The 13423-nt window shown below is 40.5% G+C and overlaps 1 protein-coding gene across 1 annotated transcript in view; it reads right to left on the bottom strand.

The window, feature by feature from the left end:
- Positions 1 to 13423, bottom strand: part of ush2a (Usher syndrome 2A (autosomal recessive, mild)) — a 215554-nt gene that overhangs the window by 116941 nt on the left and 85190 nt on the right. Inside the window, exons 31-39 of the mRNA XM_051939571.1 lie at positions 9685 to 9811; positions 9038 to 9139; positions 8404 to 8592; positions 6119 to 6249; positions 5730 to 6009; positions 4936 to 5160; positions 4369 to 4449; positions 2321 to 2509; positions 86 to 226 (exon numbers count right to left, since the gene is read on the bottom strand). Of these exons, the coding sequence (XP_051795531.1) occupies positions 86 to 226; positions 2321 to 2509; positions 4369 to 4449; positions 4936 to 5160; positions 5730 to 6009; positions 6119 to 6249; positions 8404 to 8592; positions 9038 to 9139; positions 9685 to 9811 (1465 nt within the window). The remainder of the gene's footprint in view (positions 1 to 85; positions 227 to 2320; positions 2510 to 4368; positions 4450 to 4935; positions 5161 to 5729; positions 6010 to 6118; positions 6250 to 8403; positions 8593 to 9037; positions 9140 to 9684; positions 9812 to 13423) is intronic.

The following is a 13423-nucleotide window of genomic DNA, read 5'->3' on the forward strand; positions in this document are numbered from 1 at the left end:
TTTAAGAGCTAAAAATCTCCCTAAGTAGATGAGAGTGTTTTTTGAAGTGTGTCTATGTGTCTGAATACATGTGGGTGTTTGTTACCTTCTTCTGGGGTTGTGAAACTCGATCTTAGATCACCATCATCACTGTTGTCATTATAAAGACTCTCAGTGCAGCCAACAGGACTACAGGCGCTTACAGTGACAACGTATCGAGTGGATGGAGTGAGACCTAACAGCACACCTGGAGAGGAGCATGAACATGCCAGCAAGGAAAAGAAGTGGAAAACACAGAGAGAACATATTTTATTAAAAAATAGAACTTTGGAAGATGCCTACTAGACTTTGCTAACTCAGCTGTGTTTCAGAAGGGGTATTTGCAACATACAGATGGGCGCTTGAGTGCTGTTTTAACTCTTCGAGCCCCAAACACATACTCGTAGGTATCAAAGGTACATATTTTGGAACAAAATCGCCACAGTATTTGTCAGATTCTGAAATTGTAATAACAGAAAACCTTTGTTTTCAACTTTCAAGATAAGAAACAAATATGAAAACTAAATCAAAAGGTAAGTAGTATAATATCTATATTATGTGTAGTTACCATTTTCCCCAGTATTGGAAACATTTGGGAGCACTTGGAAAATGCTGTACTTGTTAAGTCCTGGTTTTTGTCAATGTTTGCAAAATGAATAATGAAAGAAATTCAACTTTTGCTTTTGACATGTTTGTATGGCATTGTAACTTTTTATGCTGCACACAACACTTTTTGAGTTTTCTCTAAGTCTAGCCATGGTTGTGCTGTTTCCACAGTGGTGCAGGACTTTAAACTGCAGCAATAAATGAGCCCACAGCAGTAAAACACCCAGAAACTGCTTGGACTTCAGAGGTCTAAGAATACCTTGAAAAAAGTGTACATATCCTTTAACACTTTGTGTCAAACCTGCCATACCTGGCTAAATGCCTTTCATTTTTCTCCTTTAAACATGTGTTTAGTGTATTGCTGAAGTCTGAATCAATATGTTTCAGTTGTGCAATTTAAATGCTTTACTTGTTTCTATGCGCTGGTGTTGCTAAGCAAATTTCCTGTGTTTGGCAAACAAAGAGAGTCTATTCTAATTGTAAAGCCTCAGTCGTCTCTCTCTGATGTTTTTTGTCCTCGCCGTCTTGGCCCCTCTCCACTCCTCTCTGTATTTCCTAAGTCACTCTTTTACATCCCCTCCCTTCTCTTCCACCCCCTTCAACTCTCCCCACCTTCTGTGTCCAATCACCCTGCACTTGTCTCTTCCTCTTGCTCTCTTCCTTTCGCTCTCTCTCACCGTTACCCATGTCTTTTAATTCAATTAGGGGCCAGGGCCCCACTCCGCTGCCATTACACCCTCATTTGCTTTCTGTGTTTTTTAGCCATTGGTGTAATTCTGCAGTCAGGTGTCGAGGCCATCATAAATTAAGAAGAAGCCTTATCGAGGTGGACTTAATGTCTGGCAAAGAGAAGGGGGAGGGACCGAGGAGCAGCGAGAGAGACACTGAGAAAGACGGAGACAGAGAGCTCATCTTCATATTTGCCTAGAGACATGGAAGAGTGGATGAGAAGGGGGACGAATAGCAGCAGCGGACGCAGACATCATCATCATCATAAAAGATGAAGTGAAGAAAGATCGAAAAGTGAGGAACAGAGAGAGAGAGAGGAAAGGAGCGATGCCAGGGTATGACATCATTGGGGTAGTCCTGAGTGTCTTGTTCCAAATGGAGACAGTCTCCTGAAGCTGGGGACTTGCCAAGGAGACATTAACAGGGTTGCCTGGGACAGTCGGTGTTTGTATGAAAGACGGGAGGAAAGTGAGTGAAAAAGGCAGTGTAAATGTGTTTGCAGTAAGGGCCAAAATGTCCTTACAGGTATCACAAGAAGGCAGGAAGAAATCAGCTGCAATAAGTTTACTAGAACAGTGAGTGCAAGCTGAGCTAAAGTTTTCCTAATTTATGTGTGTGTCATTTTATGCTCCTTGTGATGTTTGTCACTTTTTGTTTTTCAGAGAAGAGCTAGCTGTCATTTTAATAGATTAGATTGGACTGGATTCAACTTTATGGTCACTGCGGTTTGGCATTCAATCTAAAAGTGCAAAAAGCAGCATAAGGAGTAAAAACATGTAAATAACACATATAAACATAAGCTGCTTAAAGAATGCATGAGGCATGGGATGAAATGGGTTAAGAACTGCTCAACTACACGTAATAGACGCATATGAATAATGGTTTTCAGCTTGCTGCACCCCTCCTAAGTGGGGATTGGACGCTGATACAATGTTTACACCATTAAAGATTAGTGTGTGTGTTTTACCTGTGAAATTTCCATTAGCCAGGTATGTGGTTGTGATAGGCGGTGCTTCTGGATGATCTCTATTGTAAGCCTTCAGCTCATATCTGTCAATCAGCCCTCTGATGTCACCAGTGGGTGGCACCCAGCTCACCTTGGCACTGAAGCCGCTGAAGCTCTTTACTGTGGTAGGAGGAGGCACAGACGAAGGTACTACAGTAGAGACAGACAAAGACAGACAGAGAAAAAGGCAAAATGAGTCAAGATGAGAAGAGACTTCTCATATGGTGGGTCAAGACACATGAAAAGATAAATAAATCTACGTAACAAAATAAACAAAACAACCACATGCAATTATTAAATTAAGCAAAGCAGAGAGAATCAAAGACAAAAGAATGACAGGGAGACAAATAAACGACAGAAATTACATCAGGGCGAGAAAATGTCACAATAAATACATCAAATTAGAGCTGAACGGAAAAATACACATGGAAAAAAAGCAAAACAACAGGTCAGGAGCACATGAGATTAAAGAAAAAGCATTCCCCATCTCTCTGTGTTTTAATAGGCCCAGTAAATCATACCTCACCATTAGCATAAATAGTATTTATGAGAGTAGTAACTTTTTCAGCACTGATTTAATACAGCCAGCCATTCATTCTGGGCTATATTTCACAGCAATCAGCCTCCCTCCTTCTCTGTAGCACTCCCCTTATTTCTCTCTTTGACACCCTGAGCAGCTCAGGATTGTCGATCTCCTTTCCTCTCCTTCTTCCCTCCTTCTCTGTCTCCGTCTTACTGCCTGACAACCACGTTCATTTTCTGTCTCCAGTCATCCTTTCATCTTCTTTCGCATCTGTCTACAACCTCACGTATCCGGAACTTAGTCCTGGAGTGAAGTGGCCACCACGCAAACTCTTAAAGTACTCAGAAAAGGGAAATTATAGACATATTCTTGTGCAGCAAATCTTTTTTATGAGCAGCTTACAAATTTTGAATACATTTTAAAATTACTTAAAAGTCTATTTTCTATGTCCTTTATTTTGCTCTTTGAAGACGGTTCTGCTTTTGGTTTTGTGCACAATTGTACAATATATAAAGTAAAAAAAAAAAAAACACTACTGACAAGCTGCTTCATGCGACCTTTCTGTTTTTCTTCTGTCACTCATCAACTTTCTTTTCCTCCTCCCTTCATTACCCAGTCACCTTGCATATTTCTCCATCTCCTCCAACTTCTTCCCTTTTTGCTGTCCATCCTGTTCTTTCCAGGCATTTTGACTCTGCACTTCTTCCCTCCTTCCACATTCCCTTTCAGTCTTTGGCCCCCAATCCTGCTTATTTCCCTACAGTTTTTAATGTTTTTAGCCCTTTCTCCCTCCCTGCTTCTCCTCCATTCCTCTCTCTGGTCATAGCATGGTGTACTGAGACCTACCAGTGTATCGTTCACTACTAACGAGCAGCTTTATATTACACAAGGGACCACACAGGCCATTCTGGGTTAACAGCCTTTTACTGTGATGCCCTTTATAGAGGCCTTATCAATCTCTCATACAGTCAGGCACGTGTAATATCACTGGCTTTGGATAAGTCTCAAATACTGTACAAGATAGTGGTGGTTTTACATGGAAAATCTCTTAACATCAAAGAGAAACTCTATAAAAGAAAGCTAAACAAAGACAAAATACTGATTACTCCTTGCTGACTGTGCCAACACAAGCAAATGAAGTTTCTCTTTTAGTCATTTGGGGTAAAATCCTACATTCTGTTACTGACTTTGTAAGTAAAAAGCTCATTCCAAGGCATCAAACAAACATGTACAGATATACACCCCATAGTAATACCTGAGGCTTTGTAATGATGGCCTCCTCTTACACTGTTAGAGATGGTCAGATAAAAGTGTGATAGAAAAAAAGATACTGTGCACAAATTCAACTGTGCTTGTATGCTAAAATGATGCTTGTACCAGTGCACTGTGTGTTATCTTTATCATCATATTGGGCTGTAAACGTTTTAGCCTGATAAAACACAGAAACTCGCACTAGCTACTATCAAACAGATGTGAGACGTTTTACCTTTGCCTCGGCTGCGTCCTCTCTGCCAAGGTCCTGCAGCCCAGCCTCCTGCAGCCAAGGCCACAAACCTGTACAGGTACTCTGAAAAGATGGGTGTTTGCACATAGGAGAAGGGGTTAGGGGTGCACATGTCTTTTTACATTTAAATAATGCACACAAAACATTGCATGCCATGTTCTCAGCACTAATGTGATGTCATTTTCAGCTGTAAAATACACATGGATTTCTTAGAAGAGAAGAAGAAAGAAACCTCCCTTCACAATTTGTCCTACAGATAATACAGTATATAGTTTTAGAACACTTATCTTCAACTTCCTTCTAATAATAACACTGACAGTTGTACATGCTTGTTTATTGAATACCATTTCAGGTTGGTTATTGCAGCAGAAACTGGAGTATCAATGCCTGGTTTTGCTGTTTATCTGATATTTGTGGAAGGTCAATCACTGAAATGTTACTTTTAAATAAATGATGAAGTGTTGACAGCGTGCTAGAGTTCCAAACTTCCTTTTCAAATGAGTGCCGTCTCTGTGTTAGTGTAATGTTGTATATGCCGTGCGCTGTTACCAGTGAAAGGTTGCAGACTATAATCTGTGGCTTGAGTCTTTCTCCCATTATACACCAACACTGAATCGTTTCCTCTGCAGTTGTAACGGCTTTCGCTGGTAGGACAGCCGTCTAAGTAGACTCTTACAGAACTCTGTAAGGCAACAGCAAGATTCACACTTTGACTGACAGGAGGGTTTCTTTCATCACTTCGTATGGTAAGACCCTTAATGCAGCCACCAAGGCCTGTAAAAGGAAAGAGGAGAGCGGAGAGGAGAAGGAGAGTAGAGGAAGAACATGAGAAGGAGAAAACAGAGAAGAGGATGTGAGAAGAGTACATATTTAATTTGTAAGAACATTTTACATGTTTAATTATTTAAACTAACACTATTGTGCTCCACTCTCATATTTAACTTTTTATCCTTATAACTCAGACTCAGTCATGACAAACGTAAGTTTGAAATTAAATTGAATTTATTATGCTCTTCAATTTTAACTGAATGTCAGCAAATTACAGTATACAATACAATATGGCTATTTGGTTCATTTAGTAATTCTCTTGCTAGACACAAACGTGGGAAAGTTACAAATGAAGTAAAGGTGACCTGCAAATTCTCATTTCTTCAAAGTCTCCAAAAGAAAACAGAAAACAAAGAGCCCCAAAACAAGTAAATGCCATATTAGACAAGCTGCAGGAAACTAAATCTGAGTTCATCAAAACAGCAAGTTGAGCTGCACAGAACTGACTAAACACTTCTTCTTGGTTGACCATCTGCCATTTTTAATGGGGGACAAGCAATTGCTATTTATCTCACCATGTTTGTGACTTCGGCTGTCCAGTGCAGGATGTACGAGCTCCGTTGGCACGCCCCCCAAGTAAAACGGTGAATCAACTCTCAGCCTTGCTGTCCCTCCCATTGCCCTTGTTTCTTCGGCCCAGTCGTCGACAGCAGCGGAGATGAGTGAGCCGCGTTTCGCCAATGACAACTCTTTCCAGTCTCCATCACAGTAGCTAAGTCCCACCCACATGCTGAGTTCAATCACATGACCTTCAGAGGCAAGAATGAAGGACAGAAGACCCGCTTCCAGTTCCACCTAAAATACACACCAGTAAATAAAATATCAAAACTAATCCTGTCATCTTACTGTGAAGATTAATTGCAGTCTTTTCAACAATAATTTTAAATGCATCTGTTTTACATACCAGCATATAGTCTTCTGTTCGTGTGTTGTATGTAAACAGTAAAAGTGCATTGAGCTGGTCGGTTCTGAAATCCATAGAAATGTCAAAGTCCTGTCCTCCGCTGAATACACCTGCACCCAACTCCAAGTAACCTGAAACAAGGAGGAAATAAGTGGCTACAACATGTCATTTTACCAGCAGAACATCTGTCAAATTTTAAATATGTGAATTGTCGAAGGTTCAAGTGCTCTGTCATACATTCAAAAGTGACAAGCAAATAAAAGATTGGTTGAGGAGGCCTTTTTGCAAAGCAATAATGGAGGAAATGTACACTAATGAACCTGATCTTTCACACAGAGGCCAATTAACTTATCATCATATTTATCAACATGAAACCATCTCATTATCACCAACATCAGCAGCAAGCATCTTATTAAGATATACAGCGCTGCCAGTGTGTTGGGGGCACTAAAAATAATTTAAAGTTGTGTCTGAACACAGCTTGACACTCCACAGAGCTTTTCATTCCAGCTGCTATTACCCATGTTTCCATATCACAGACTTACACACGTGGACAAAATTGTTGGTACCCCTCAGTTAAAGAAGGAAAAACCCACAATTCTCACTGAAATCACTTGAAACTCACAAAAGTAACAATAAATAAAAATTTATTGAAAATTAAATAATCAAAATCAGCCATCACTTTTGAATTGTTGATTAACATAATTATTTAAAAAAACAAACTAATGAAATAGGGCTGGACAAAAATGATGGTACCCATAACTTAATATTTTGTTGCACAACCTTTTGAGGCAATCACTGCAATTAAACGATTTCTGTATTTGTCAATGAGCGTTCTGCAGCTGTCAACAGGTATTTTGGCCCACTCCTCATGAGCAAACAGCTCCAGTTGTCTCAGGTTTGATGGGTGTCTTCTCCAAATGGCATGTTTCAGCTCCTTCCACATATGTTCAATGGGATTCAGATCTGGGCTCATAGAAGGCCACTTTAGAATAGTCCAACGCTTTTCTCTCAGCCATTCTTGGGTGTTTTTGGCTGTGTGTTTTGGATCGTTGTCCTGTTGGAAGACCCATGACCTGCGACTGAGACCAAGCTTTCTGACACTAGGCAGCACATTTCTCTCCAGAATGCCTTGATAGTCTTCAGATTTCATCGTACCTTGCACACTTTCAAGACACCCTGTGCCAGATGCAGCAAAGCAGCCCCAAAACATTACTGAGCCTCCTCCATGTTTCACCGTAGGGACAGTGTTCTTTTTTTCGTATGCTTGGTTTTTGAGTCTATGAGTTGATGTGCCTTACCAAAAAGCTCCAGTTTGGTCTCATCTGTCCAAAGGACATTCTCCCAGAAGCTTTGTGGCTTGTCAACATGCATTTTTGCAAATTCCAGTCTGGCTTTTTTATGAGTTTTTTTCAGCAGTGGTGTCCTCCTTGGTCGTCTCCCATGAAGTCCACTTTGGCTCAAACAACGACGAATGGTGCGATCTGACACTGATGTACCTTGGCCTTGGAGTTCACCTTGAATTTCTTTGGAGGTTGCTCTGGGCTCTTTGGATACAATTCCAACGATCCGTCTCTTCAATTTGTCATCAATTTTCCTCTTGAGGTCACGTCCAGGGAGGTTGGCTACTGTCCCGTGGGTCTTGAACTTCTGAATAATATGAGCCACTGTTGTCACAGGAACTTCAAGCTGTTTAGAGATGGTCTTATAGCCTTTACCTTTAAGATGTTTGTCTATAATTTTTTTTCGGATGTCCTGGGACAGTTCTCTCCTTCGCTTTCTGTTGTCCATGTTCAGTGTGGTACACACCTTTTCACCAAACAGCAGGGTGACTACTTGTCTCCCTTTAAATAGGCAGACTGACTGATTATGAGTTTGGAAACACCTGTGATGTCAATTAAATGACACACCTGAGTTAATCATGTCACTCTGGTCAAATAGTTTTCAATCTTTTATAGAGGTACCATCATTTTTGTCCAGGCCTGTTTCATTAGTTTGTTTTTTTAAATAATTATGTTAATCAACAATTCAAAAGTAATGGCTGTTTTTGATTATTTAATTTTCAATAAATTTTTATTTATTGTTACTTTTGTGAGTTTCAAGTGATTTCAGTGAGAATTGTGGGTTTTTCCTTCTTTAACTGAGGGGTACCAACAATTTTGTCCACGTGTGTATGTTTTGTTACAATTTCACTCTGTAACATATAGTGACGATACACACTGTCCTTGAGGACTATCCTCATGAAACAAGGCAATCATTTAAAAAAATTATTTATAGGATCCTACCATGACCCAGAAAATGGGCTCCGTCCACAGTTTGAAAAGGACATCCCTCCCAGCTTTCATATGCTGCTACCTTCTTGGTGGCTTTTCTCCAGTCCAGAAACCGCCATTCCTCTGAGGGACTGTCAGTCATCTTAAAACTCACATCTCTCAGGCAACCAGAGAAGCCCTGTCGCACGAGTCGGGCATCTCCTGGTGAGACAGACAAGAATAAAAACCACAACGGTCAGTCTAAAATTTTCACTTAATGCTTGCGATCTATGAATGAATGAAATTTTAAGTTCAGCTTGTCAGGGCCAACAGCCATCCAGAACTTTTATAAGAATACTGGGAGTTACAGTGTCAGTGCATGAATATAAGAATGATGACAAATTTTAGAAAGGAAAGCAAATTAGACAAGTAGCAGTACGCCTGAACCTCAGTCCAGAGACAAAGGTTTATAATCCTTCCTAAATTACACTTGATGGGGACAGAAAACACTTGTATAATCAATCAAGTAGCACTACCTGGATCATTGATTAAGAGCTTTTTGGACATCAGTAAAGTATATTACAAAACTGGCCACCATCCAAGCCAGGTTCACATCAACAGAAGGTAAAAAATCTATTTAATAGTTACAAATTGATTAGAAACTTACCTGAATCCTCTCTCAGTAGAGTAAAATCTTTAGGCAGCCCTCCAACGAACACCCCTATGTTCTCACCGATAATGGTGCTGCCGCTGGAAGCTGAGGCACTTCCTGGTAGTGGAGGAGGTAAGATAGTAGGGTTATACAGAGGGAATTTGGCGAGGCAAAGACAAGATGTGGAATAAATTACGAATAATTATAAATATGACAAATATGACTAAAGTATTGAGGAAGCAAAAATAGATGGGTCATATCAGAGTAAATGGAAAGACACTAAAAGAGGGGGAAAAGATGAAGCAGAACAGAGGAGTGAGGCTACGTCAAAGAAAAGTTATGCTAACATTGATTCCTTCCAGATTTACCCAGAAAGAACATATCTGAGAACAATTGAGGAACATCAGGGTCTTTCTGCATGTGTGAAGCATCATTTTTCTCATCAGACACACAGTGGCTGGGATTAACCTGACTAATACCACCGTGTGGAGCCAGGGAGATTTACATACACAGAAACATATACATGCACATTACTGTCAGCCTCACACTTTTCACATCCAAGCACATGTGTAGATGAGCGTAACATAACTCACATTTACACTCACACACCCACACACAGAGCAGAAACACACAGTGGTCAGTATGAATATGAGAAGAGTTACCTCTGTATTGATCGTTCACAACGATTGTTCCCACGGCCCCTCGCCTTGTTGCTGTGATGCTGTGCCACTGTCCATCACTGTAGCGGTGCCCTCGATCACCCTGCACACTCACAGCCACTGCCGAGCCCTACGCACGTAAACAAGCACACAGAAACCCACCACACAGGCAAGAATGTAAACACATAGACATCAATGGTATGAACACATCCATTTTCACTTATACATCATTTTCAACCCTGACCATAAGTCTGCATGTCTTACAGTAATAAGAAAAGTAAATCTATAACCCCTGGCTTAAAATAGAAAAGTTTTCAAATAACAGTGTCAATTCTTAAATTATCACTTTGTTAGTTCTTTATCGAACAAGTTTAGACATTAAGGATTTGTGACACATTACACACACACACACACACACACACACACACACACACACACACACACATACACACACACACACTATCCTCAAAAGGACATGGACATGCACATATAATCATCAAAGTGTTGTTACAGGGCTTTTTGCTACCTATTAAGTATGACATCATTGTTGTGATCAGCTTTTAGCAAGTAGACAAAGAGTAATGTTATAAAACAAGAGTAACGGGTGCGTGCGCACACATACACAGACACACATGCAGTGATGAAGATTTAATGATGAGATCAATAAATGTATGAATGCCAGAGTATATCAGCCTCTGACATCTTTACTACCACTGCTAGACAGCTCTACTTAACAAGACAACGGAGGAGGGGTCTATTTATCTATTTTTCTCCGGCTCTCCTTTTCACATACACACAAACACGCCCGTTTGAATCACTTGCCTGGGGAATACTAGCAGTGGAAGCAACGAACACTCGACTCCCCAAGAAAGCGATACTGAAGAGCCCTCACGCAAGGCATTTAGAACATAACGGCTTAAGTAGGTTCGTTCAACAGGCAGATGATAAATGGGAGCTTTCACTGAAAAGCACCGTGGTCACTGTCATTCTGTCAGGCAACATATAGTATCAGCTGAAGACATTATGTGCTTTAAGAGTAAATAGTTGGATGAAACCCACACCTCACTTTAGCAAAGACCCACTGATGAGGTGGTGTCATCTCTTGAGTGGTACAGTGCTTGACTGAGGTGCCTGTCCACTGCTGAATGTCCCAATGCCCAATCTCTTTAATATACACTGCACTGGTGGACACACACAGACACACACAGACACACACACACACACCAAATAAATAGCACTTATCCAAAGTGCTGCCCCTCTGGCTTTCCCAGCTATACTTGGCAGCCCCCTTCTGAATATGAGCAAAGTGTGTGTGTGTGTGTGTGTGTGTGTGTGTGTGTGTGTGTGTTGTGTATACATGGATACATGTAAGAGACAGACTGAATGAGCAAAAATGTGAGCTGTGTGCACATGAAAGCAATCTTTTAAACACAGAGATGAGGTGGACACAGGATGAAATGATTTGTCACTTTTTCGTACATGACATTTAAATCTCTTTTCGCTTTTATCTGTGTCCTCGTCTCACTGTCTACACTGAGGTGTATATCCACCTGCTTTCTGTCATCTGTTCGTGTAACAGTATTTCTGTTTCATGTAAAGCAATGTTAGTCCAGGTCTTCACTTGTGTAGACAAATTTGAAATCCTTAAGACCAGTTTTTGACCTTCTATGTATAGTAAAACAGCAATTCAACCAGTTATTTTATAACAATTCATGAGAGACGGAAAAAAAAGCTTACACAGTCTTGAGATCTCAAAAGTCTCATGGTAATTTGTTTCAACTTGCCCAGTGTGTACCCAGCACAAGCAAACTCAGTCATTGAAATCCAATTTTTATTCATTTGTTCAAGTATTTAGGCTGTTCCTTTGATAAAATCACCAAAGTGACAGTAGATTGACGTCAGTCATAGACTTGGTATGGGACAACTATTGTCAGAGCTAAGTCTAAGACACATTTTCCACCAAAATAACAACTCAACTTGTGCTGGTTCATTTGAATGAACCTCCCACCTGTTTGTTCCTTTCTTCCCACCTGTGCACAGTGTGCTCTGTACTTGGCACAAACATACCACACAGATGTGCAAAGCAAATTTCAGGAAAATACTGAACCATCAGAGAGCTGCTGGAGTTGATAGTTGGTAAAAAAGTTACTGTCTACTGTATACATTTCATATGTTGTCATTTTTAATGACTGAGTAGCTCCATTAGTTCAGTTTTTCTGGCTTTTGAAACACAGAAAAAAAGATTTTTTTCACAAACATTACATGATAATATTTGATATAAAAATGTTATTGATGTCCGGAACTGTTTTCCACCACTGTAGCTGCAAACCTGTGTACACTGTAGTCCATAAAGTCGCACCCACCAGCACCCATCGAGTGTAAACTAGATGTGAAAGTCTCTGCGTGTTTGTGTTCCAGCATGTATATAAAATTATTATAAGTCTAACTAGTGTTTTGGTTTTGCTCTTCGACTTGTGACAGGAAGCTTTTTTGAGTCTTCTTTTACTTTAGTGTATGCAAGTGTGTGGCAGCTCACATGTGCACATATTTATGAGCATATCACTTTCCTGTGTCATGCTAAATTACCACCCCCCCACCCCCCCCACCCCCTGCACTGGTAATCCCATTAGGCTAGCTCAACAGGCTAATAGGGGGAAGTAATGGGCCCAGCTATATGTATCTAGAGGAACACTAATAAGCCGTGACACCACTCCCACTGTTAATTACCTCAAACTAGCCTAAACAAAGGAATCAACCCAGTTGGAGAAGACACACAACCACTCCATCACACATCTAGCAGTACACATAACCAGACACACATATCAACAGTGACAGTGGTCTGTTTAGTGGCATACACTCCTATGAACACGCATATTCAGTACATCCTATAGTTACTTGCTGATAAAGACGTTTTGATAACAAAGTATTGCAAAGTGATTCTGATGAGGAACAAAACTGTGTGTATGTGCGTGTTTGTTTGAGTGTGTAATTAGTTGGTGGCCTCATGGAAGTATGTGTAATCATCTCCCATCATCCCTTTCATCATCGAAGTGGTTGACTCTTTAACCCCTCTACATGTGTCTGTATGGAAGGATAAGGGAAGCAAAGATGTGTGTGTGTGTGTGTGGGTGTGCGTGTGTGTGTGTGTGTGTGTGTGTGTGTGTGTGTGTGTGTGTGTGTGTGTGCGTGCACGCAAGGGTGCAAAGCTTAATTAGCTTGCAATTGGTATTCACGCGTGGTGACTGCAGGGAATGAGTTAATTGCAGTCCAATTCAAACGTTGACACACTTTCAAAGTTTTTCCCCTCTCCCTGTCTCCCTGACAGAAACCAATGAGGGGCTACAGATCACATTTATTAGATGAGAGCAAGAGAGAGAGAGAACGGTAGAGGCGGCGAGAGAGAGAGCAAGAGAGAGGGGAAGAAAAAGACTGAAAGACAGAGAGACAGAGGTAGATTAGAAGAAAAAAGGGAAAAACACAGGTGAAGGTGAGCAAGTAAGTAAAGTGACTAGAATTAAATAATGACCTAGGAGACAAAAACAAAAGTCGATTAAAAAAGTTCATGAAATTGTAAATATTAACTGGTTAAATGTACAGTACACTAGCACACTTCAAAATGTATGGATTTTTGGCACTGGTAGACTCACTGGAACTTCAGATATGTTTGTTACTAAGTGGTGATGCTTTTGACCGAGTAGAGGCAGACAAAAGCACCTCAATAAAAGATACGATTGTAATATGC

Source organism: Acanthochromis polyacanthus, chromosome 2 (assembly GCF_021347895.1).
Source record: "Acanthochromis polyacanthus isolate Apoly-LR-REF ecotype Palm Island chromosome 2, KAUST_Apoly_ChrSc, whole genome shotgun sequence".
Lineage (NCBI taxonomy): Eukaryota > Metazoa > Chordata > Actinopteri > Pomacentridae > Acanthochromis > Acanthochromis polyacanthus.